Genomic DNA, 26,451 nt, shown 5'->3' with positions numbered 1-26,451 from the left:
TCAGTTAATCCTCCCTTATAAAGACACAGCATTATTTTATTCACATGCAATGAAATACTCAATTCAATAAGCATTTACCCTGCATTTACAGTGGTTCAGCATTTTGTGAACTGTGAGACACGATAAAGAAAAGTTCAATGTATTAAGGTGTCTTTCCTGGCCTTAAGAGTTTACTGTTTCTATTTGGGCAGCAAGAACTATATGGTAGGCCCATCACTTTGGGAGGCTGAGGCAAGCGGATCACTTGAGGCCAAGAGTTCGAGACCAGCCTGGCCAACATGGCAAAACCCTGACTCTACTAAAAATACAAAAAAAATTAGCAGGCGTAGTGATACATGCCTGTAGTCCCAGGTACTCAAGAAGGCTGATGCACAAGAGTTGCTTGAACCCAGGAGGCAGAGGTTGCAGTGAGCCAAGATTACACCACTGCAGTCCAGCCTGGGCGACACAGCAAGATTCTGTCTTCAAAACAAAACAAAATGAAAAAAACTATGTGGTATATTCAAAACAGATAGGAGTGCTTCCATCTGTCTCCTTTCAGGCCCCTGTCTCCCTTCTTAGCGGTTCTAAGTTCCATTAGAGCCTTGCTTTCAGCAGGCTGTCATCAAATAGCAATGATATTGTCTAATAATGCCAAAGGTTGATTTGCATTTTAATCAGGGACTTTTCAAGACACAAAAACAAGTGGGCCTGTTTAAACAAAGTTAGAAAGTTGATTTATTTGCAGGGTTCTGATTCACCTATCACAAGGTATACCATACAAGCTGCTTTTACTCCACTCACACAATCCTGTCACCCCTGGTTTGTAAAAGCTCTGCTTGCTGGATTGTCTCCCTGCTATCTATGATCGCCTACAGAGTAGACTCCAAACTCTTGGCTTGGTGTGCCAGACACTTTTGAGCCTCATCTTCCTTACTCCCAGCCAGACATCCTACTTCCCAGCCTCACTGCACTTTCCATGTTTCCATAAACAGGCCTGGCCATTTCACTCCTTGCTTTGCCCTTGTTTCCGTTCCCCAGAATGCCTTTCATCCTGTTCCCTCTTGTCTTTTTGGCAACTCCCACTTTGAGACACAGCATAAACATAATCTCTGTAGAACTCTTCCTATTCCAGATTTCTCCCAAATTTCTTGTTTTGCCTCTTCTGACAGCACTTTGTATATATGTCATATTATTGTTATGGAAATTAGTTTTGAAACTATCTTCCCCTACTGGCTTCTCAAGGGCAGAGACCTTGCATAGTCTTACCATACATGCTAACTGAATGCTTTTGCAGTTAGAATGATCAACAGGTTGGCAAATTTAGTTTTTGATATTGTGTTACCTCCCTCTGAGAATGCCCCAAGGTTAAGTAAAAACTCCCAACAGGGAATTTACAAGGTTTATTGTTGCTAATTTAACCAAATTTAAAGATTTTTAAAATCAGTAATCAATTGTAAAGCATGGGGTCATGAAACACATTAGTAGAAAACACTGACTTTTGCCGATATGGTTCTAAAATGTCTCCTTTGGGACAGCGTGTAAACTGAGATTTGGCAAAAGAAGGAAGTGGGTCTTAGCTTTGTTGGGTCTATAAATTACTGAGTTAAGGACTGATAGAGTGGGGGTTAGGACGATCCTGGGCATAGTGCTGGGTGGGTGAGGGGTTAGTTACCTTTCCATTTCTTCGCCTTAGAATACACCCTTAATTTGGCCAGCCAGCTTAGAAAATGCTCCCGGTAGTAAGATAAAAGGATTTACAGCTACATGAAAGAGAAAGGCATCAAAATTCAGGCCTTATTCAGCCTTGGGTCTGTGGTGCCTTGAGATAAAAGAGAAACAATTTATAGCGGCACCGAATTAAAAAGTCCTTTTCTTCCTATCTTAGCTCGTTTTCTTCTCCTTTCCTATCTTAACATAGGGACATTCCTCTCCAGCAGCGGGCATAATGGCATGATTATGTTTTCCTCTATTTAGGGTTACTCCCCTAGCCTTGCAACCACTCCTTATTCTTTTATCTCTTTCAAAGTTTCTATTCTCCCGGACCCTTAGGTTTTATTCCGTCCCTCCCTCTCTCCTCCTCTTCCTCCTCCTCCGTTTTCCCAGCTAGCTCACTCCGCCCCTCGCCGTCACTACCTTCCCTCCCCCGAGGCTCCTTCCCGCTCCTCCCGCCACCCCCCTACCCCCTCGCCTTCAGAAAGCTCCAATCAAGAGCTCCGAAGGTGTCTCGAAGGCCCGCCCCCTCCTCCTATCCACTTTTCTTCCCCCCAATTTCTCCCTCCCCCCTTCCCCCCCCCACTCAAGTCCTGCGGACCTGGGGGCTTCGGGATCTGGGCGCTATGAAAAGTGTCTGCCCAGTCACTTCCGGTAAGGGCGCTGCGGCGCGAAGCTTCCCGCGGGACCGTTAAGGAGGGAGTGGGAGTTCCCGGTGGGCCAGGGAAGGAAGGCGCTGCCAGGAAAGGGGATCGCGAAGGGGAGCGGGAGCAGGAGCGAACTAGCGCGAGCGTCTGGGGCACTTTAGCCGCCCCTTTCCAGCCGCCCCCTCACGCGCGAGCTCCCCCGCCCCCCGGGCGGCTGCAGCGCTTCCCTCACCCCCACTCCCTGAGGTTGACACCGCCCCTCCCTCGGCGCCGCGTGACCGGAAATGGCGCCATCTTTAGCCTCTTGTGCTATTGACAATAACAAGCCCTGGTTCTTTCCCCCTCCCCCTTTCCCCCAACCACAGCCTCTCCCCTCCCAGGGAGAGGGAGAAAAGGAGGAGGAGCTGCAGCCTCACAGACTCGCTGAGTCGCTCCTGCAGAAAGGGGGGGAGAGAGATCGAAAAGCAGGGGAGGGGGACGGCACGGCCGTTTACCTGTCTGCCTCCTCATTCGCTCTCCCCCCTCGTTCTGCTCACTCCTGGTGTCAGCCTATCCGCCTTCCCAAACCCTCCCATTCCCCCGGTGTAGCCCCCCCTTCACTTTCCTTCTCGTCCTCTGTGTTTCTCCTCTCTTCTTTCTTCCCTTCCCCCTCTAGCATTGCTACCTTGTCTCCTACACGCACGCAGGCATATAAACGTAGGTTTTTGATGCTCCTCTGCCTGTTGACCCCGCTATTTTCATGTTTCCAACAGGTTTTTCTTCCCCCAGTCCCTCAGCTGCTGCTGCTGCTCAGGAGGTCAGATCTGCCACTGATGGTAATACCAGCACCACTCCGCCCACCTCTGCCAAGAAGAGAAAGTTAAACAGCAGCAGCAGTAGCAGCAGTAACAGTAGTAACGAGAGAGAAGACTTTGATTCCACCTCTTCCTCCTCTTCCACTCCTCCTTTACAACCCAGGGATTCGGCATCCCCTTCAACCTCGTCCTTCTGCCTGGGGGTTTCAGTGGCTGCTTCCAGCCACGTACCGATACAGAAGAAGCTGCGTTTTGAAGACACCCTGGAGTTTGTAGGGTTTGATGCGAAGATGGCTGAGGAATCCTCCTCCTCCTCCTCCTCATCTTCACCAACTGCTGCAACATCTCAGCAGCAGCAACTTAAAAATAAGAGTATATTAATCTCTTCTGTGGCTTCGGTGCATCATGCAAACGGCCTAGCCAAATCTTCTACCACCGTCTCTAGCTTTGCTAACAGCAAACCTGGCTCTGCTAAGAAGTTAGTGATCAAGAACTTTAAAGGTAACCAAGGCCAAAATTCATAATCACCTAATAAGGATTTGACACTCGAGGGGTCACGTGCTCTATTTATGTTAATATATTAAACAGTTTGGAGGTGGCCTAATGTTTTATGCATAATCAATGAGGTGGAGGGGAGGTCCTTTTTTGGTGGAGGGTTCATTTTCCGGGGGTGGTTAGGATCCTTGTGCTGAAGCATACACCGGGTGTTTCTGTGCAGTATTTTGAGGTCTTTTTCAACCTATTGTATTTAATCTGTTATTCCTTATAACACTGACAATCAGTATGATTGATCCGGATTTTACAGGTGAGAAATTTGTATTCTAAAGAGGTTTATTTATTTCAGGTGCATAGCGAGCCTTGGCATTGCTGGGATTTTTATTTTTATGCTTCAGTAGGCCACATTATCCAATGCCTAGAAATGCAGGTAGCAATAGTGATCTTTTTATGCTCAAATAAGATTTATAATTAGATTTATACTGTATTCATGAAACTCATTTGGAAGGAATATTTGAAGAAAAATTTATGTTCTCTGCATTTCTTTCCAAAGGTAGGGTTTGAAAGTGAAAAACATTGTGTATACACAGAAGTAGTAACTCTGTGTACCACTAGTCTAAAGATAGGAACAATTACTACATCTATTTTTTCCATCACTAAAATGGATTTTAAAGTATCGACCTGCAGCTTTTAGGAAAATTTGTTCAGACCGTGTTTGAGATATGTGAGGAGAGTATTATGAATACATTGAGGCAAATATAAAATCAGCAATTTTTAAAAATGTATTTGAGCTGAATTAATTTTTATTTGTTGAATGTGTTTCTGTTTTTCTGACTTACTTTTTCAACACCCTTAACTGCCAGGTAATCAGTGCTACAGTGTTTATTAAATAGAGAAGTAAATGAATGAACTTAAGTAATATTTATGAGATAAGTGCTTTGTGGCTGAATATTAGTATTGAGAAGATTAGGTTCTCTATGCTTGTGTATTTAACATTGTGTGGAAATCAGGAGTATGCTCTATTTTGTCTCAAGCAGAGGGCTATGGTGTTGTCTATTTTTAACCCTTTCTTTTTTATATCACTACCTTCCCATACCCAGGCTCTCAGTTTCTGATTTAATAGTAGAGCTTTCTGAAGTCAATATGAATTGTAATTGACTAACGTTTTCATTATTTCACTTAAAAATATATGGATTTTGTAGCTAAAGATTTTTAAATGAGTTATGATCCTGGTTGCATTTTCAAATTGGTTTCAGAGATTTTTTTCTCTCCCTCCTAAAATAAAAGCATATTATTAAGGCATTTGGATGTTCTAATTAAAACTTTTTTCCCCACACTCATTGCTAGTCAGTGAAGTTTAAAGCCTAGAGTAAGATGTTTCTTTCTATTCTGAAAATGCAACATGGTTTCTGGAGTCATTTCTTTCAGTCTTTAAAAATTTCACTCTGCTCGTAAATGTAGTTTAAAACCTGAGTTAAGATGTTTCCATTTCTATAGATGCTGCATAAATTTGGGGGTCAAACAGACCTGAATTAGAATCCCAGCTTTGCCATTGACTAGCTATGATGACCTTGGGCAAGCTTACTAAATGAGTTCCAGCCTCAGTTTCCTCGGTTGTAAAATAGATTCCTCAGGGTATTGTTGGGAAGATTAAGAGGCTTATAAAGTACCTTGCACATAGACAGTACTTTAAATCTCAGGTTAAAAATTCATGTCGACTTAGGTTTTACACATGATTAAATAAAATCAGGATTGTTATTTTTTATGGTCATTGTTGAATTTTTATTTTTTTGAAGCAATACAATCAATAGGAGAAAAACCTCACCTTCAGTTTTAATAGGTGAGTCAAAATGACTTAAACAGTATTATGGCATTTCAAATTTTATTCTTTATATTAAGCTTAAATACAGTGGTTACTTTAATGATTAGGTGTAATAGTTATAAAGATCGCAATTTACCCTAAAAATAGTAATGCTATTATATTTTATGAATCTTTGGTTACTGTATCTGACATGGTATTCTGAAACCAACCTTTTACATATCATCTAGATAAGCCTAAATTACCAGAAAACTACACAGATGAAACCTGGCAAAAACTGAAGGAAGCAGTGGAAGCTATTCAGAATAGTACTTCAATTAAGTACAATTTAGAAGAACTCTACCAGGTATGTATTAATATGCATAACCAGATTTGATTAACATAAATTGAGGTGGGATGTATATGGATTTTGCTTTCTGAAATAGGTTCTTAAGTAGACTTTTGGTTCCCTTCTAATTTTAGTTTCTCCATTAATTGATGAACTCTGTAATTAGACCACGTATTCTCACATAAACCATGGGTACAGTCATACCGGTATAAGTTGTGCTTATATTTGACCCTCCTGATAAGAAATTACAGTTATGTGTACCTTGGTGTAATAGAAGTTCTACCTATAATGTAATCCTATAGCATGAATCCCAAAGATGATTTCTGGTGACATGTCATTCTATTGTGATAATTGTTTCTTAGTTGTGTTACCTACCCATAGGAAAGGCCTCAAGACATGCAGATATTATTCATATCCTTTATTCTACCTCCTTCTTAGTAGTAGACTTTGCCATTTCTTTTTCTTGCTCTTTACATTTTTCTAATACCTGGGCTACAAGACGCACCTTAGCCCAGAAATGAGTAGCAGTTTGTAGTCCAGCAGCTTAGTCTGAGGTTCAGATTCTTTACTTAGCAAATGGGTCCTTACACTTAAATATAATGTTAAGGGCAGTTACTAAGGGCAATCCCTTGCTACCAAGAAATTTTTCCCTACTGTGTATTTGACACACAACCAATTCAAGAAGTTACTTTCATTAGAGTGTCAGGGATTTGGTGTTAAAAGATACTTCAGGCCGGGCACAGTGGCTCACACCTGTAATCCCAGCACTTTGGGAGGCCAAGACTGGCAGATCACCTGAGGTCAGGAGTTCGAGACCAGCCTGACCAACATGGAGAAACCCCATCTCTACTAAAAATACAAAATTAGCCAGGCAATGTGGTGCATGCCTGTAATCCCAGCTACTCAGGAGGCTGAGGCAGGAGAATCGCTTGAACCCAGGAGGTAGAGGTTGCGGTGAGCCGAGATTGCACCATTGCACTCCAGCCTGGGCAACAAGAGTGAAACTCCATCTCAAAAAAAAAAAAAAAAAAAAAAGATACTTCAGAGTACAATAGCTTGAATTTTTGTATTGATGAGTACCTTGTAAGAAATTATGTTGGTTTTATTTATCAGTATTTGTATATTTTAGTTGCAGAGCTAGTATGGTGATGGGTAAATCCTGGATTAGGAGTCAGAAGATGGGTTTGGGATCTAGTTTTGACTGCTGTTACCCTCATAATCTTGGGCCAGGCACTAAAGCCCTCTCAGTTTTTTTCCTGTTTTTTTAAGAGATAGGGGTCTTGCTATGTTGCCCAGGCTGGTCTTGAACTCCAGGGCTACAGCAGTCTTGTCACCTCAACCTCCCAAGGTGCTGAGATTACAGGCATGAGCTACCAAACCCAGCCGTCACTCTCAATTTAAATTTCCTCCGCTCTAAAGTAGAGGAAATAATAGTTTGCCCTACCTATCTCACAAGGTTGCTGATAAGAATCAAATAAGATATTTGTGGAAAACACCTCCAAGCACTATAATCTTACAAATATAAGATGATATCACGAGTCAAACTTTTTTACAAGCCACATTATAGCTTCTTCACTTGTAGTATGTCAATTGAGATCACCAGTTTCTGTTGCTGTGAAAATTAGTACACGCAAAATACTCAAATCAGTGCACAACACATAGTAATAATGCCGTGTAACATTATAAGCATTATAATGCTATGCAAATGTCGGCTAGTAGTTGTAGTACTAAGCTATTACTTAAGAATAAGCCCATTTCATATGGCTCTTTTGGCGTATTATATATGCGTCTCTTAAAATGTACAACAATAAAAGCCAAAATATGAAACTGACTTGGAAAGGCCTTAAGAGAGCATGTGGTCCAATATTTTTTCTTTGTGGTGTCCGTGACAGCCTGCAAAGGGGGTTCATCTCGTATTATCTCATATAAGCATTATGGAAACCCTTTCTGGGGTACGTAGGGTAGTAGTTACTATCCCCACTTTTTTTTTTTTTTTTTTTTTTTTTGAGATGGAGTCTTGCTATGTCACTCAGGCTGGAGTGCAGTGGCGTGATCTCGGCTCACTGCAACCTCCACCTCCCGGGCTCAAGTGATCCTCTTGCCTCAGCTTCCCAAGTAGGTGGAATTACAGGCGCCTGCCACCACGCTCTGCTAGTTTTTGTATTTTTAGTAGAGACGGGGTTTCACCATGTTGGCCGGGCTGATCTCGAACTCCTTACCTCAAGTGATCCACCCGCCTCCACCTCCCAAGGTGCTGGGATTACAGGTGTGAGCCACCGCGCCTGGCCTATCCCCACTTTATTGATGAGGAGACTGAGTCTCAGAGAAGTTGAATAACCTGCCCAGAGTCACATATTGGCAGAGCAGGGGCAACTCAAACTGAGATGCTGGATTTCTAGTTCATTGCACTTTTACTCCTGTACCACCTCACTAATATATCCTGGTACTTTGAATACCACTGTAGTGCAGTGTTTGAAACAATTAAATTGTTTTACTTTAGGGAAAAAGCTCTTTATCATTTTAGTAGTATTTTTATCTGTGCATGCATAAGTGGTGTTTATTTGGATATGCTGGTATACGGCATATTTAATTTCAATAATATTTTATATATTCCATATTTGTAACAAATGTTTATTGTGGTTATTAATTAACCCTATTTACTTTACCTTGAATATTTTTCCAGAGCTTTTGATTTGAAAATACTTTTCCTGATACATTGATTCTGTTAAATCTTTTTCTTTCAAGAGCATAGAGCTTGCATCTCTTGATTTTGTTTTCTTGTACTTCGTAAGTTTTACCTGCTGTTGTTCAGTTGCATTTCTTTAGCCTAGTCACAAGTCTTATAACTTCACTGTTTGCATTTTTCATAATACCTTACTGCTTTTGCTATAATGAATTCAAAAGCATTGGTTTTTAGCTCTTTTACTGTTTTTGACCTTAATTTTATAAATGTTCCTTTGGATTGTTCTCAGAAAGATTATTTTGAGATGTTCAAGTTCAAACAGGAGGATAAAGGAGGTAAAGCTATTTCATATAATCTGGACTTCAGGTGCTTGTTTGATTTTGACTCATTGAAACGTAATTAGAAGTACTCTCTCAATCTACCTGAGTGGGAAATAAAAACATAAGAAAAAGTACTCTTCTAAAATTGAAATAATGTGGAAATATGTAGTTATACAAAAGTTCTCCAAACCCCTGTCCCACCCTCTTTCTCTGAGGTAAACACTTACTGGCATATATCTGCTTAGAACTTACCTCTGCATGAAAAAACATTTTGCTTTAAAGCTTTAAGTATGGAAGTCCCTAGTGTGGGTTGCATGTACTGCCTACTAAGTTTTTAATTTCTATAAAAGAACATGCTGTTCTAAGTACACTTGCAGTAAGCAAACATTGTCTTTTTAAAGTAATGTTAAATTAGAATTGGACCTGAGTTTTAAAATTATCTTTCCTTGACAACCTTGAGATCCTGTGGGTGTGAGGCAGTGATTAATGTTTTCATTTGACTGTTTTGTTTGTTTGCGTGCTTGTTTTTGATTGACTGCAAATAAGACTGATTAAATGCACTGACTTTTGAGCTGTCCAGCCTGCCTTAGGTTACAAATCTGTCACTCATCATATAACTTTGGGCGAGTTACTTCTCTAAGTCTTGGTTTCCTCATTTACAAGATGGTGAGACTAACGGCTACCTATATGGTAGGGTTTTTTAGACGTAAATGAAATATTGCAAAAAAGTAATTATCACAGTTCCTGCTATATATTGGTATGTGTCATCAATGATAGTAGATATTTGAGTCTTTAGAAGAGAAATCTTTATTTTAAAATTACATTTTATTTTAGAGCTCTGAAGCCACACAATTTTAAATTCTAAATCTACACTGGGCCAGAGCAGCTGTCTGATAAATAGATTACATTCCAAATGTGCTTCAGTAGACACCATTAGCGAAATTGAAAAAATAATAGAAAAAGATAGGAACTCTCTAGGAACAGTGTCCCTCTACGCTTAAAAAGAATGTGTCTTGTTTTCACATGTGGTATCGTACAGTTGGAATTTTGGTTTTGGTGTGAGTTTTTTTCCTATTAATAAGTAATATTTTAAATAGGATTATTTTCATAATCCTATTATGAGCTCATGTTCTCAACTTTTGTATGAGTAGCCGCAGTGTTTTGTTTTGTTTTGTTTTGTTTAAATAGAGATATGGGGGTCTTGCTATGTTGCCCAGGCTGTTCTCGAACTCCTGGCCTCAAGCAATCATCCCGCCTTGGCCTCCCAAAGTGCCAGGCTTACAGGCATGAGCCACCATGTCTGGCCTAGTACAGTGTTTAAGATCAGCTACCTTTTTTGGAGATGCTGGAAGTTTGTACAGGAGCATGTAACATTTATCTTTCCTATAAATCTCTAGCTATTTTTAAAGTCAAGCCTAGTCCATACTTCAATTCTGATGAAAATAATTTTATTTATTATTAATAATGGGAACTGTAGTTACCTTTTTGTGAAATAAACCTTAAATGATGAACCTTTCTATTAACGATTCATTTATAGAGTAGATGACCACAGGACTAGAATCAAATAGTGTAGGTTATTATCAATTGTAAAATCTGGTTGCTTAAGCAGTCAGTGATTATTAAGAAAGCAGTTAGATTCTTAGCATTGTTGATGACTAGCTGTTGGAGTCTGTGTAACTTTTGTCACCCTGTTGATGTCTTAAAGCTTAGTCTATTATGTATTATGTATTTCTCTTTTTACTGAATCGTTAATCAGTACTATTGTTGCCGTTTTTTAAAATGTACAACTAAAATTCTACTCTTTGTTATTTTGAAATATACAATAGATTATTAAATACCAAAAAATTTTAAAATGTGCACTTACAAATTCTTAGTCCTTGATAATTTTCAGTCTTATTTAAGTCCTGTTTACTGGAAGTAAAAAGAAAAGGAGTTTAGGTTTCATTGTATAGTTGGTTTCCTTTAAACAGATTCTTAGTTTTTGAATACTTAGAGTATCTTAGCCATATTTACTTGACATAAAAAGAGAGATAATGTAGATCTTATTGCTATATCAGTTGTTGAATTTTTGTTATGTGCTTTACTTACTATCTGTAAACATAGCTCGAAAACTAAGACTCCACTCCTTAGACCAGTGACCAGAGTTCAACACCCTGGTGGAAATTCAGTATCTTTTTTATTGTCTGTTGTTCAGTAAATATTTGCATATGTCATTTGCTACACATTTATATATATTTTTTGAGTGTGTTTTTTTTCAGACACTTTTTTTTAGCTCATCCTTGTGAAGAAAGACACATTTTTTATGTATCCTGTGGATTTTGGAGGGGAAGGGCTAGGATTTGGAAGAATAAGGGTTAGAAGCTTGCTAGAATGCCTGTATTTTATACCTAAGTACCTTCAAAGGATTTAAGGCAGCATATTTACTGGTAATTAGTGGGAGCTTAAGTAAAAAGATAGTTTTATTAAAAAGACTTGTAAGGCTGGGTGCGGTGGCTGACGCCTGAAATCCCAACACTTTGGGAGGCCAAGGTGGGCGGATCACCTGAGGTCAGGCATTCAAGACCAGCTTGGCCAACATGGTGAAACCCAGTCTCTACCAAAAATACAAAATTCAGCCAGGTATGGTGGCACGTGTCTGTAATCCGAGCTACTGGGAAGGCTAAGGCATGAGAATCGGTTGAACCCAGGAGGCAGAGGTTGCAGTTATCTAGAATCTGTTTATTACAAATAGTTGTTTGTGAGGCAAGAGGTTACTTCCAGAGATTCCCAAAGTGTTTTATTAGTGTAAATAATAAATACGTAATGCATAATATGTAAAAATACATAAATAATACATAATATTTAAATAAAACAATGCATAATATGTAAAAATACATAAATAATAAATACATAATATTTAAAAGAATATATTTCTAAAAGTGCTTTTCAAAGATCTAGAGTAAAATAGAGCTTATCTCAAACACCTTCTTATTCCTGTTTCCATCCCAGCATGTAATAGGATGAAGAGTACTTAGTAAACAGTCATTCCTTGTTCAATCCATGACTGCTTACTGTGTCCAAAACTGGACTGATACCTTGGGGGTTATGGAAAGCAGTTAGTACTAGTAAGAGAGCATAAGTACCTACCTTAAGTTACTTATGTTCTAATAGGTTCATGAAATTAATAGTTCGTGACCAGCATTTTTTAAAAAGAAATGAAATAGCAAATATCAGAATGCATCACATAGAGTAATGATGTGTAGGTTCGTGAAGATTTTATTTTAGTTACATAAATTTATGTATGATGGATTGTGACATTAGATTTCCTACTGTGGCTTTGGGTCAAAACATTTTGGAAGCCACTGTTTTACAGACACCACTCCAAATCTTGCCCAAAAGTGAGAAAAGTAGAGTACTTGGATCAAAGGATGTGTGAAAGGTTATAATCGGGTGGCCAAGGTGGCTCATGCGTGTAATCCAGCACTTTGGGAGGCTGAGGTGAACAGTTCACTTGAAGTCAGGAGTTCGAGACTAGCCTGGCCAACATGGTGAAACCCCGTCTCTACTAAAAATACAAAAAAACCTAGCTGAGTGTGGCGGCGCATGCTTGTAATCCCAGCTACTTGAGAGGCTGAAGCAGGAGAACCACTGGAACCTGCAGGCAGAGGTTGCACTGAGCCAAGATTGCACCCCAATCTGGGCGACAGAGCAAGACTCCATCTAAAAAAAAAAGAAAAAAGAAAAGTTATAATCAGACATGAGATGAAAGTGGTAAGATTTGCCTTGAACACCATGCTAAAAAGTATGGTGGTGGGGAAGTTAGAAAGGCTTTTATTGGGGAAGGCAAGTATTTAAGTTTTTTGAATACCTGATATATTCCTCTGGTTCAAAGCCCCGAAAGTATTGCAGAGCATGTAGTGAAAAGTCTCACTTCCACCCCATCCTCCAGTCCCCTCGTTAGTTCTCTTTGTGACAGACATTATTAGTTTTTTGGATATCTTTCCAGAGATGTTTTATATACGTAAAACGACTGTGTATGTTTTTATTTTGTCCCTTTTTTACATAAATGATAGCAGACCATGTGCCGGATAGTTCTTTTTGTTTGTTTATTTATACCTATTACGGGATTGCTCCATCACAGTACAGGAAAAGCTTGATGGAAGGTTGTTGAGGAAGGAAAATGACTAGATCCGGTCTATAGGTTAAGCAGTCAAGGCTAAATTAGAAAAACAGAATGTTCCCTCCGAACTTGACCTCAAAACTCACCTTAGATGCTCCTGCCTTTCTTGCCTTAAAGTTCTTAAACCACCCTCCAGCCAAACACAGGTGAGACTCTGTGCTGTAAAGCCCAGCTTGATTCTCGATTTCTCACTATTTCCACTAACTTTTTATCTGTTTCCCTGTGGGTCTTTGGGACTCTGTCCCTTTACCTCTTCCCAGGAAGGCTTTTCTGACTTGCCCTCCCCTAAATGCTGGGTTAGGGGCCTCATCTCTCTGCTTATCCTCATCATAGCATCTAGCACACTCAATCGTAATTACACGTTTTCTGGCAACTTTTCTCATACTAGAAGCCCTTTCTATGTGCAGGACACATTGCTAGAGTTTTTTTTGAATACTTCATGTATTCACTTGGTTCAAAGCTCAAAAAGTATTAAAGAACTTATAGATAGATGAACACACAATGTGTTTCTGTCATTAAGGAGTCAGAGAGACAAGATATACACATAAAAAGATAAGTAGTTTTGTGTAAGAAGTGTCCAGTGGTTGGGAGATAAATAGTGTTGACTCAATGACTAAGTCAGTGTGGTATGATGGGTGCGAGTGCCATGTGAGTCACTGGTAGCTGAGTCAATTAAGAAGAACTTATTGGAAGAAGTGGGACCTAATTGAGTAGTAAGGGAATATGGTATCTTGTGTGAGAAGATAAGTAGATGTGCCGAGAACTGTTTTATTTGAGAAGGGAACATAGCAGAAGGAAACGGGATAAATAGGACTTAGAGAAGTACCGGAAGTGCGCAATGTGGAAAGATGAAGTACGCACTAAGTCATATGGCAGAATCTAAGCAGAGCGATAAGAAATGCTGAGAAAACAGTCATTCAGAAGGAACGGTGAGATACAATGAGAGGAATACTAAAGGTGGAAGGGGGACAGTCCACAAAGGACCTGTGTGAACAGAGAGGCACATGAAATAAATGTAAATTCCCTTAAGCATTTGTGGCCTAGCCCCAGGTCACGTGAAAAGTGGGCAGGCCAGCAGAGTCTCAGCCTTCTTATTCCTCCATAGCTGCCCAATCTAATTGGCCTGCTGTTTCCTGATGAGGTGTGGTGACTTGTCTCTTGTGGTGTAAGAGGTTTCCTTTAAGCTCTGCTCTGCTCTTCTCTTCTCTTCTTTTCTCTTCTCTTCTCGAGACAGAGTCTCACACTGTTGCCTGGGCTGGAATGCAATGGCACGTTCTCGGCTCACTGCAACCTCCACCTCCCGGGTTGATGAGATTCTCCTGCCTCAGCCTCTCGAGTAGCTGGTGCACACCACCACACCCGGCTAATTTTTGTATTTTTAGTAGTGACAGGGTTTCACTATGTTGGTCAGACTGGTCTCGAGCTCCAGACCTCATGATCTGCCCGCCTCGGCCTCCCAAAGTGCTGGGATTACAGGCGTGAGCCACCGCGCTCTGCCAAGCTTTCTTTTCATTTGCTGATTTATTTACTGGACCTGCATATTGGGAATGTGACTTCTAACTACATATTTTTAAAATTCCACTCCAACCCACAGAACTTGGATGCCCCCCTAGAGTTCATTTTAATGGAATTTTTTTCTTCTGTTGTGGTGAGAAAGGAATTCTGGTGTTACATTTAAGTCATTACCACTTGGAATTATAGATTATATCAGAGTTTTCCCAAAGAGTTTTATCATGCCTGTTGTTTTAAATTTGAAAGTCTTTTATATATGCATAACAGGAAACTTACTGAAATCTGAAGGTCATCCTTCTGGAATCTGAGTATAAAAGAAGACCAATTCAGTTATTAAAGTGAAGTAAAAATGCAGTTCTTTCTTTTGTAATTGGTGTTAATTCAGTTGTACAAATTTTATTTATTTTTTATTTTATTCCTTTTTGAGATGGAGTCTCTCTCTGTTGCCCAGGCTGGAGTGCACTGGTGTGATCTCGGCTCACTGCACCCTCCACCTCCTGGGTTCAAGCGATTCTCCTGCCTCAGCCTCCTGAGTAGCTGGGATTACAGGCGTGCACCACCATGTCCGGCTAATTTTTGTATTTTTAGTGGAGACGGGGTTTCACTATGTTGGCCAGGCTGATTTTGAACTCCTGACCTCAAGTGATCCGCCCGCCTCAGCCTCCTAAACCGCTGGGATTACAGGCATGAGCCACTGCGCCCAGCCACAGATTTTAAAATCTATATTTAACTATTCTTAAACTGAAATGTTGGAGAAAATTCCTTGGTATTATATCATACTCATTATCATACTACTATCAGTAATTTCTGCTTTGTTCTGTTCAGGAAAATCCAAGAACGTTTAAGTAAATTTTAATTCAATTGTAGTAGGGCTGCCCAACCCATCTGATACATAAATAACAGGTGAAATTCTTTTTTAAACCCAAAATGAAGCTCTGCTTGTGAAAATGATTAACATTTTAAACAAGACAGCTTTTTTATTTTTGAGACAAGGTCTCACTTTGTCCCCAGGCTAGAGTGCAGTGGCGTAGTCATGGCTCACTTCAACCTTGAACTCTTGGGCTCAAGTGATCCTCCTGCCTCAGCCTCCTAAATAGCTGGAACTACAGGTGCACACCACTGGGCCCAGCTAATTTTTAAATTTTTTATAGAGATATGGGGTCTTGCTTTGTTTCTGTATTAGTCAGGGTTTTCTTAGAGGGACAGAACTACAGAACTAGTAGGAGATATATATAAAGGGGAGTTTATTAAGTGTTAACTTACACGATCACAAGGTCCCACAATAGGCTGTCTGCAAGCTGAGGAGTAAGGAGAGCCAGGTTGATTCCCAAAACTGAAGAACTTGGAGTCTGATGTTCGAGGGCAGGAAGCATCCAGCATGGGAGAAAGATGTAGACTGGGAGGCTAGGCCCTTCTCTCCTTTTCACTTTTTTTGGCCTGCTTTATATTCACTGGAAGCTGATTAGATTGTGCCCACCAGGTTAAGGGTGGATCTGCCTTCCCCAGCCCACTGACTCAAATGTTAATCTCTTTTGGCAACACCCTCACAGACATACCTAGGATCAATACTTTGTATCCTTCAATCCAATCAAGTTGACACTCAGTAGTAACCATCACAGTTGCCTAGGCTGTTCTAGCCTGGCATCAAGCAATCCTCTCACCTTGGCCCCCCAAAATGTTGGGATTACAGGCATGAACCACTGTACCCAGCCCAAGTAGGATTTTCTTTGAGCAGCATGTTGGCACTCAAAAAGTTTCAGATTTTTGAGCTTTTTGGATTTCAGATTTTTAGATTAAAGATGCTAAACCTGTAATTTGTTCTTTTTTGATACAGTGCATTGGTTATGAGAAAGTTTGCCACCCACATTGATATATTTTGTTGTTTTACCTTGTGTCTTAAGTGGATGAATAACCCTTTTTAATAAGCTGATGTGGTAGAAATATCAAATTAATAAGAATCTGATGTAAATAGTTGAGAAATCCTTCATCCTTTCCTTAAGAAAGTATGTGTTTAACCTTGCAGGCTGTAGAAAATCTCTGTTCTTACAAGATTTCTGCAAACTTGTACAAACAGCTGAGACAGATCTGCGAAGATCACATCAAAGCACAGATTCATCAATTCAGAGAATATCCTTTTTAAAACAAAAAATCGTGAATAGTTTTGTCTTCCTCTCTGTCCCTACCCCTCACTGTTTAGCCCAGCTTGAAGTAGAATGCCTGTATTTTGTAGGTTTGTCGTTTTTTGTGCCTTGTGTTTCTCGAGAAAGAAACACATTTTGACTTTTCAGCCTTAATTCGTGTCCAGGACTACATGTGGTATTCATGTAAATAAGATGTCCTTATGTCTTTACCCTTTTTGCCCTAACAGATTTCCACTTGAGGAAAAATAATCTCCTAAGGGAAATCGTAAACTGAAAACACGATGTTCAGTTATGTCTAAGACTTGTTTTTAAAGGTGTTTTTTAGTATAAACTATGTTTTTTTTTTTCTTTTACAAATTAGGAAATAGCACTTTGGTGCATAATAAAGTGCCATTTAGTTTCACTTAGTGTGCAAGGTATTCATGTTTAAGACTAATGTGCTGTCTGTCACATGGCACATATGACTTGTACCAAACGCTTTAAAATATCCTTAACATATGTTTCAGGGATTCATTGGATAGCGTTCTTTTTTTAAAGAAGATTGATAGATGCTGGCAAAACCATTGCAGACAAATGGTAAGCTGGAAAAAGTATTGTATTTCGGCTAAACATTGTATTAATAGTTAAAAACATTTCTTCAAATACAGGAATGTTAGTTTTTAAAACTTAGCAATAGGGAGATTGCTTCAACATCTATTCCTTTTCTTTTTTTTTCTTTTTTTAAAAATTTATTTATTTTTTATTTTCCCGTAAGTGATTGGGGTACAGGTGACATTTGGTTACATGAGTAAGTTCCTTAGTGGTGATTTGTAAGATTTTGGTGCACCCTTCACCAGAGCAGTATACATTGCACCATTGTAGTCTTTTATCCCTCACCCCCCTCCCACTCTTCCTCCCAAGTTCCTTTTCTGAATTGGAAACTAGTTTTGGTTGAGTTTTCTATTTTAAAACCACAAGTTACAGGTAAACCTGCATTTCAGAATGTCTTGCACCTTAGGTTCATTTTTATTTTTGTCACACTTACCAAAAATGTATTTATCTCATTCATTAAAAAGCTACATTTCGTCTGTCACTCTTATTTTTTTTCTCTCTTGATGGTTATCCTGTCCACTATTTGATTACCTGTGAAGGTGCCTGATGGTCCTGTGTTTTAGTTTATTCAGATAACAACCTTTTCCATTTTTCTTAATCTGGTTTATACCTTATATTCTACAGATTAAAATCTTAAAATCCATCACCCCCCCCCCACCCCCACCCCCTGCCAAAAAAACCCTCACACGTGCAATGTAAGGCAGCTTCATTCCCTAGCACTGTGGCGCAGGAAGAATTATATGAGTGTCCCCTTGATTTTTCAGTTACTTCTCAAGTAGTAAATCAGAGGGCCATTTTAAGTGTCTTTTTTCTAGAAAACACAAAAAGGATTGACTGTTGAGTAATAAAAACGATATGGGCATATTCTCAGATAGATGTGTTTATCTGCATGTTTGATCTTAGTAATCTAATATATATACAGACAAACTCTTCAGTTTTATTCTTATTGAAAGCAAATATTTCAGCTTCACAACATACAAAACTTGTTTGATTTCTTTTTTTTTCATTGGCAGATCATGATCAGGAGCATTTTTTTGTTTCTGGATAGAACTTACGTTCTTCAGAATTCAATGCTACCCTCCATTTGGTAAGGATGCCAGAAAAATATGAAAAGATTGTTCCAAATCATACTCAAATCTTAATTACACTAATGAAAGAGTATAAGCTGTACTGTGAATATTCTAAAAATTCACATTTGGTTCTAGACTTTCCTTTGTAGCAGTTTTATCTTCCTAATAATATGCTGCCTCTGCTAATATTGAAGATAGCTAACATTCCCTGGGCATATATTAATTTATGAAGAAGTTTTTTGTTAGCCGAGGGGACTAAAGTTTGCTCTGGAATGTCTATGATTGTGATTCATTTTGCTGCTGACCATCAAGAGTTCACTCATTTAACATTATGCAAAAGTCCATGTATACACGAAAATAGAATAGTATCATGAACTCTTCCCCCTCCCATGTACCTATCATCTGCCTACAGCAATGATCAGAATTCACTGATTCTTCAGTATTGAAACCAGTTGATAAATAACCAAATAAGCTTTCAATACCAGTACAGTGAAAACTGTTTTATGTCTTTGAACTAATTTTGTCTGTTGATTTGAGCAAAGAAGAAATCCACAAAAAGAAATAATACAACAAAACTTAGTTATGGAGGAAAATAGGAATTTAGCTTCAATTCTCAGTAAAGACAAAATGAGTTTCTTGTGTTCTTTAATCTAATAATGTTATTCAAAATTAAATGTGTGGATTTTATTTTTTAACAATTGCTGCTTCAAAGCCCTGGAGCCCTAATTAGCATGGGAACATGTGGTAAGAAGTTAAGCAAACCTCTTCAGAAGTGGTATTGTCAATTAATTTAGGTTATATGTGTTTTTTATTTTAGGGACATGGGACTGGAGTTATTTAGGGCTCATATTATAAGTGATCAGAAAGTGCAGAATAAGACAATTGATGGCATTCTTCTCTTGATTGAGAGGGAAAGGAATGGTGAAGCAATTGATAGAAGTTTACTTCGAAGCCTTTTAAGCATGCTGTCTGATTTGCAAGTAAGTTTACTACACATACTATACAGAGCTGATTGCTATTCCTAGTTTTTTTTCCCCCCACATCAGACAGGTAATGTGCTGATGTCATAACAAGGTTTGAAGGAAGCACATCTCATATATGAGCATTAAAACCCAATCATCATGCTTCTAAACTACAAAAGGATCCTAGGTTGATGTTTAAAAACCAAATTCATAATGCTGTTTACATAGACATAGAGGACATTTAGTAAATATTTGCTAAATAAATGATCTCCTTCATTTTGTTCCCCCTCCCAGATTTATCAAGATTCTTTTGAACAACGATTTTTGGAAGAAACTAACCGGCTCTATGCAGCTGAAGGCCAAAAATTAATGCAAGAAAGAGAGGTATTTAAAAATCATGACTAATAAATTCTCACTGTCTCTCACAATAGACCTTACTTTGTAGAATATAAGCTTCCCTTTGCATTTATCTTCCCAACATTGTGATGCTCTTCTCTCACTTAGGTGCTCCTTTCTTTTCTCTCTTCTTAAAGGCCAGAATTCTGGATCATAAACTCTACCTATAAATTTTTACATATGATTCTACCCTGTCACATTTGACAGGGCCACTTCCAGGATCTTTTGGACTTGACATTTTCTGAATGATTTATGGGGAGGAAAACAATAATATAAAAAACTATCTTTGTAGGTTCCTGAATATCTACATCATGTTAACAAACGTCTAGAAGAAGAAGCAGACAGACTTATTACTTACTTAGATCAGACCACCCAGTAAGTATTACATGCTGAATTTAATAGTCTTAAACTGTCGTTAAATCACTTGCAGCACTTTAGCCATCCTAAACATGTTAGTAACTGTTTTCAGGTGTGATTTGAAGTGTTAACAGTTGTTTTCATAATACAAACTTCAAGTTATTCTTTTCCCTAGTTAATTAGTTTTCGTCCAAGGATTCGATTATTAGGGGTGTGTGTGTGTGTGTGTGTGTGTGTTTAGAAGGTAATTTAGAAATAATGCTAGAGGCTGATGTGACCTTTAAACCCTTCAGGCCAATTAAAATTCAGTGGATTCCCCTATTTCTGTGTTTTCCTAAGTATTAATATTGCCAGTCAAGGGGCCTCTGTATGTAGTACTTCTTTACCTTCCTAATAAAAGTAGCAAAACTTGGAAAAAGCCGACTACAGCAAGGTCTTGGAGATATTTATTTCATTATGTAAACCAAATTCTAAAATATGCAGTGTTTTTTTAAAAATTTTTGCCTGTCAGTTCCTTTATGTCTTTTTCTTTTAGGCATAAAGTATAGTAACTCTGAGCACCAATAAATTTATACATAGGATAGGAATCTTGAAATCAACATAAAATGAGCTATTTGATTTTTTCCCCCCCTCAGGAGAGGCTTTACATTTTCTGGAAGTCAAACATCAATAATACTAACCTTTTTTCTTTTCCTTGTAGGAAGTCATTAATTGCTACTGTAGAAAAACAACTTCTAGGTGAACACTTAACAGCAATTCTTCAGAAAGGTAATTGGCAATTTGTAAATAAGAGATTGCTTTTTAAATGGTAGTGGCAAACTAGTAGGGAATTTTTAAAGATGTTGCCCTTTTAAAAGTTTGATAGCATGTGGCTGCATTTCTGAGGATGGACACAATCCTTATTAATCACAGTAAACTTCCTGGAGGTGCCAGTTTTCTTATCTGAAAGATACAGGAACTAGAAGAGAGTGATCCACAAATACCAATAAAAAAACAGTGGTTGATATGTGCCTGTAGTATCAGCTACTTGAGAGGCTGAGGCAGGAGGATGCTTCAGCCCAGGAGTTTGAGGTCAGCCTGGGCAACATAGTGAGACTCTCGTCTCTTTAAATAAAATAAAAGAAAAAAAGTGGGAAATTCTTGACTTAATATGTAAGCTTTCAGTAAGGAAAGGTATTCGTTTTTACACTAAAGCGGTGAGGGTTTTTTGTTGTTGTTCATGGCATGTCAAACCAAGCACTTCTAATCCCAAGTGAATTTAGAGTATACCCTACATTTTACTTTGAGAATGCCGCAAATAGGTAAAAGCCTTACCTTTCTCCCCAACAATATTTTCTTTTGTATAAAAATTTATATATTTAGAAATTTAATGCAGTTATACTGTTATTTCATCCTGGAAATCAAATATTTATTAGAGCCTCATTTAAATTTGACCTATTTATGCATGGCTTTTGATATATCACAGGCTATATCCAGTATTCTGAAATATAATTATGTACATAATATGGCTACTACATATATGAGGTATTTATAATGTATATTTATGTAAGCCAGTTTTTATAAGTTTGTTTTTGCCTCTGTCATGCTAAATGGCACAAACCATTATGGAGTTAACCATTTTTCTTTTTCTTTTTAATTTTTTTAACTTTTTGAATTAAAATAGAGAGGGGGAGGGGGTCTTACTGTTGTGCCCAGGCTGGTCTTGACCTCCTGGCTTCAATTGATCCTCCTGCCTCAGCCTCCCAAAGTGCTGGGATTACAGGTGTGAGCCACCGTGCCTGGCCTGTTTTTATTTTTATAGCGACTAAAGTCTATATTTAGTTTTTACCCAGAAAGATGGTTGGGTTTAATTCAAAGGAAATCTTACATTACAACTCACATACAGACTAGTCATAGTTCAAATCAGTATCACAATAATGATTATAACTCAAATTTTATTAAAATGTCTGATAATCTTGTTCACTTTTTTGTTCACTATATTTTAATGCCAAAATGTTTTAAAATACAGGTTTAAATAACCTCCTTGATGAAAACCGAATTCAAGATTTGTCTCTTCTGTATCAGCTCTTCAGTAGAGTTCGAGGTGGAGTTCAGGTTCTTTTGCAGCAGTGGATCGAATATATCAAGGTATTAACAATTTACCTGTGATTTTTCTCTCTTACGGCTTATCTACACATCAAGAGTGCATATTGGCAAGCATTTCTTGTTTGATCCAATTTTTTTTTTTTTTTGAGACAGAGTTTTGCTCTTGTCACCCAGGCTGGAGTGCGGTGGCGCGATCTTAGCTCGCTGCAACCTCTGCCTCCCAGGTTCAAGTGATTCTCCTGCCTCAGCCTCCCAGGTAGCTAGGATTACAGGCATGCACCACCATGCCTGGCTAATTTTGTATTTTTAGTAGAGACGGGGTTTCACCATGTTGGTCAGGCTGGCCTTGAACTCCTGAACTCAAATGATCCACCCGCCTTGGCCTCCCAAAGTGCTGGGATTACAGGCGTGAGCCACCACACCCGGCCTTGATCCAATTCTTTTAAGGGAATTTTAAATTTGTTTAAAAAGTAATGGGAATTTTGAGAACAGTCAACCTGAGAATGGTAGCTGTGTGGCATATCAGCTATAAAACCTGATTGATGGCTGACATAATTTCTGTCTCTACCACTTAAAGCAGTAAATGTAGAAAAAGAAGACTTTGAACCCCAAATTTCTTTCCTTCAATCTTACACTAAAGCCAGATTGCCATTTTAAGGAAGTTGAAAGCTGACTTCTTTAAAAATAAGGAAAAGATCCCAGAGGCTTCTAATAATACCCTGTTATGATATCATATGCCCAGTGATCATTGCTTACTATTTTTGTGATTATAGATGAGTGGTTAACAGTGTGGATATTTTAGCACTTTATTTTTTTGTCCTCATTTCACCATCAGCTTTATTTTGCCAGGTGCAGTGGTACATGCCTGTGACCCCAGCTACTTGGGAGGCTGAGGCAGGAGGATCCTTTCAGCCTAGGAGTTTCAGACTAGCCTGGGCAACATAGCAAGATTCCATCTTAAAAATAGCTTTATTTTACTTTTTAAAGATCTTTAAATATATATGCCACTTAAAATATGATTTGGGGATTGTTTTCGTTGTAGACAATTCGATTACAGTAAAAAGTGGTAATTTTTTGTTTTAGGCATTTGGCAGCACTATTGTAATTAATCCTGAAAAAGATAAAACCATGGTTCAAGAATTGCTGGATTTTAAAGATAAGGTTGACCATATAATTGATATCTGCTTTCTGAAGAATGAGAAATTTATCAATGCCATGAAAGAAGCATTTGAAACGTTCATTAACAAAAGACCAAATAAACCAGCTGAACTTATAGGTATGTTTTCCAGTCCTTTTTCCAGTTGTTTAATGATGTTCTTTGAGTCATAAAATCTCAATCTGAAATTTTTACCAGGTTGTAGTATTACTAATTCCTCATTTGTTTGAGGTTGCTTAGCTGGTATATCAAGTTTGAAGAGTGTTTCTAAAAACCTGGATGTAAGTACTGAAAGCCCACATGTCAAACATAATGTGCTTTCTTTCAAAGACAGTACGTTGGACACTATTTACCTTTATTGATAATAAGCTAATCTGTTTTCCTAGCCTAACGATTTAGAAATGAGACAGGGTGTTATTTCAAGCTACAAAAAAGGGCAGCATGAAATTACAGTTGTCAGTGAAAAAGAAAAAAGTCCAGGGCAAAAATAAACCTAATAATCTGGGCCCATTTAGCATAAGGATGTGATATACACTACAGTGCTTCTCAGGTTTTTCCACCCAAGTACCCTTAGTGTCAGAGGAGGAGGTAACCTGAGAAGGTCTAGGGTCCTCTGCCAAAAGGATGAAATTTTGTTGCAACCTATCTACTATTTATCCGTAAACATGTAGCAAATTTTACCTTCTACTCTACGATGTATCTGGTTTATTTTAATAGAAAAGTAATGTTTAAGATTGCTTACTATTCCTATAAAATGGATACTCCAGAAGATTCCTCATGTCTTTTCGTGGCTTTGATTACATTATGCCCTCACAGGGCTACATGAGACCTCCCCCACAGGATATCCGTATCCTATTTTCATAAACATCAGTATAGTGGAAAGTACATTTGATCTGGAGTCAGAACACTTGGGTTTGTGTTCAGGCCCTGATGTTATTAGCTCTATGGCACTGAACAAGTCAGTTGATCTTCCTGACTTTGGAGACTTTAAAAAATGCATATAAATTTCTGAAGTATTGAAAAACTCAGTGTATCATACTCCTCTTTGGGTATATATAGTGCCCAGTACCTCGTGTATTCCCCGGTTATTAAACAACAAACTTTTCCCCCATTTTAGCTAAGTATGTAGATTCAAAACTTCGTGCAGGCAACAAAGAAGCTACAGATGAAGAACTTGAGAAAATGTTGGATAAAATTATGATCATATTTAGATTTATCTATGGTAAGTATTTACTAATGTTTTAATATTTTTCTTTTAAAATGGCACTCAACAGAGAAGCTAGCAAGTATATTCAAACTGGAGGGAATATTTATTTGGAAATTACAGATTTAAAATTGTTTTTAATTCATTGGGGGGATACGTGAGGAATGTTACCTGATTGTCCTATGCTTTGGCTCTTCTAGTATTAAGTGCCTTGATTTTTGCTACTTGGCTTAATCTCTTAAATATTGGCACCAAAGCTACCAGTCCACAAAAGCTTTTCTGAAGAAAAGTTAATGCAATCAAGACAGTTACATGCAAAAAAGTTTTACAATAAACACTTCAAAATGTCTGGCACAAAAATGGATCTTTACTGTTTCTTGCATTTAACAAACTTAAATAAAATGTGTAAAGTAAAATAACTTGGAATAATGGTGTGCTTTATTAAAGCACTTTAAAGCAGTTTTGTCAGTACTTTTTATTGGAATATTATAAATTTTGCATTTCTTTTTACATAGGCAAGGATGTTTTTGAGGCCTTCTATAAGAAAGATTTAGCCAAGCGCCTGTTAGTCGGAAAGAGTGCATCTGTAGATGCTGAAAAATCAATGCTGTCCAAACTTAAACATGGTAGGTTTCTCATTCTTTCTGTTCCTTTTCTTTGATTCCTGAAGGAGAATGTTAGCTTTTTACCCTTTCAGTCGATTTCCTCTTTTGTCACTCATGTCTACGTATATATGATGAAAACATAAATTGAGCAAGCTCCTGAGGTTTCCAACTTATTGTACATAATATCCAGAGTTGTTGTTTTTTTTAAGATAAAGCATTGTTCTTGGTTTTATTATTTGTATAAAAATTTCCCATTTATTTTATACCTAAATAGTAGATAAGGTTACTACAGGATTAAAGAGTTTGACTCTGAATTAATGGGGCATACACTTTGGGGTAAGGATTTCTTTTTATTCTTATGAAAGTTACAGATCATACTTCATACTAAAGTTTTGTATTTCGTGTTTCCCACTTTTAAACCTCTTTTGTTTTTACCACTTTAAAATATTATACATGTACAAACATCTTTAATAGAATGCGGAGCTGCTTTCACCAGCAAACTTGAAGGAATGTTTAAAGACATGGAACTTTCTAAAGACATCATGATTCAGTTCAAACAGGTAAAAGTGAGTTAAACTCTTAATTCCTCAAACTTAGTTGTATTTAGTTATCTGCTTGCTATGATTTGTACTAAAGAGGATAAATAGAAACGTGTTTGTTGTAATTCATGGCAACTGAGGTGATATTCACAGTAGAAAAAAAAATTGGTGAAATATAAGTATATTTGACCTACTTTAGGATTTATTTTTAACAAACACCCAGAATAACACAAAAATAAAAATAAAATGTATTGAACTGAAGTCAGTACAAGAAGAGCTATAGTGGGAACAGGGCTTTCCTCAGCATCTTATCGTTCGGTAATTTGCATGTTCAGAGCTTGCAATGGGGAGAGAGGAGAAGTGATAATGCAGCTGTATAAAAGCCTTTGGGGACATTGGGGATAGAAAGCTAGATCCACAGTTTTGAAGATGTAGGTAGAAGGTAATTTTGAAATGTTTAAGAACATAGGTGATAATGATGGCAAATTAGATTTTCCTCTTTTGGGTTTTAGTAGTGACTTCTTTACCCCACAGTGTTGCTAAGGTGGGAAGTGGAAGTGAAAGAATTAAGAAAAAATCAGGGTCAGTAAGATTATGGATTCTATAGTAGCTACAGAATAGGGCTTATCTGCTTTGCCCTTTTCCCCTCTTTTTCCTTCCCTACTCCAGGTCAGTCCCTGCAGACAGGCAGTGGAGCAAGTGAAAAACTGGAGACTTGGGCTGGCAGGGGGTGAGGAATGGGGGTTGCTGCAAGGTGTTTAAGCCACATAGGGGTATTCAAAGGTGGGGACTGCAGGTGGTATTGGGGAAAAGAATGGAGAAGAGATCCTATAACGGCCCAGCTGTATGTGAGAAATTATTTAAGTTGATAACGCCTGTAATGAGGTCATGTGATC

The 26,451-nt window shown here is 38.2% G+C and overlaps 1 protein-coding gene and 1 non-coding gene across 7 annotated transcripts in view; one reads left to right on the top strand and one right to left on the bottom strand.

The window, feature by feature from the left end:
• Positions 1-26,451, top strand: part of CUL4B (cullin 4B) — a 49,255-nt gene that overhangs the window by 11,867 nt on the left and 10,937 nt on the right. Inside the window, exons 1-15 of one of the 6 annotated variants that reach the window (XM_019019491.4) lie at positions 2,229-2,346; positions 3,092-3,634; positions 5,678-5,793; positions 16,473-16,576; positions 17,097-17,166; positions 18,195-18,268; positions 19,069-19,231; positions 19,508-19,597; positions 19,902-19,984; positions 20,667-20,734; positions 21,975-22,093; positions 23,135-23,327; positions 24,325-24,429; positions 24,927-25,037; positions 25,491-25,582. In XM_019019491.4, the coding sequence (XP_018875036.1) occupies positions 2,319-2,346; positions 3,092-3,634; positions 5,678-5,793; positions 16,473-16,576; positions 17,097-17,166; positions 18,195-18,268; positions 19,069-19,231; positions 19,508-19,597; positions 19,902-19,984; positions 20,667-20,734; positions 21,975-22,093; positions 23,135-23,327; positions 24,325-24,429; positions 24,927-25,037; positions 25,491-25,582 (1,959 nt within the window). In that variant the 5' untranslated portion in view covers positions 2,229-2,318. Of the gene's footprint in view, positions 1-2,228; positions 2,347-3,091; positions 3,635-3,811; positions 3,939-5,677; positions 5,794-16,472; positions 16,577-17,096; positions 17,167-18,194; positions 18,269-19,068; positions 19,232-19,507; positions 19,598-19,901; positions 19,985-20,666; positions 20,735-21,974; positions 22,094-23,134; positions 23,328-24,324; positions 24,430-24,926; positions 25,038-25,490; positions 25,583-26,451 lie in introns of those variants that run through there. The other 5 variants (XM_019019493.4, XM_019019490.4, XM_019019489.4 and 2 more) reach the window with 5 other exon arrangements.
• On the bottom strand, positions 19,292-19,395 carry LOC115932565 (small nucleolar RNA U13). Its single transcript, XR_004068830.1, has one exon. It is a non-coding gene; the product is annotated as a small nucleolar RNA U13 (small nucleolar RNA).

This window comes from Gorilla gorilla, chromosome X, assembly GCF_029281585.2.
Source record: "Gorilla gorilla gorilla isolate KB3781 chromosome X, NHGRI_mGorGor1-v2.1_pri, whole genome shotgun sequence".
Taxonomy (NCBI): Eukaryota; Metazoa; Chordata; class Mammalia; order Primates; family Hominidae; genus Gorilla; species Gorilla gorilla.
Note: the sequence above shows the minus strand (reverse complement) of the source record. Positions and strands in the feature narration are given on the sequence as shown.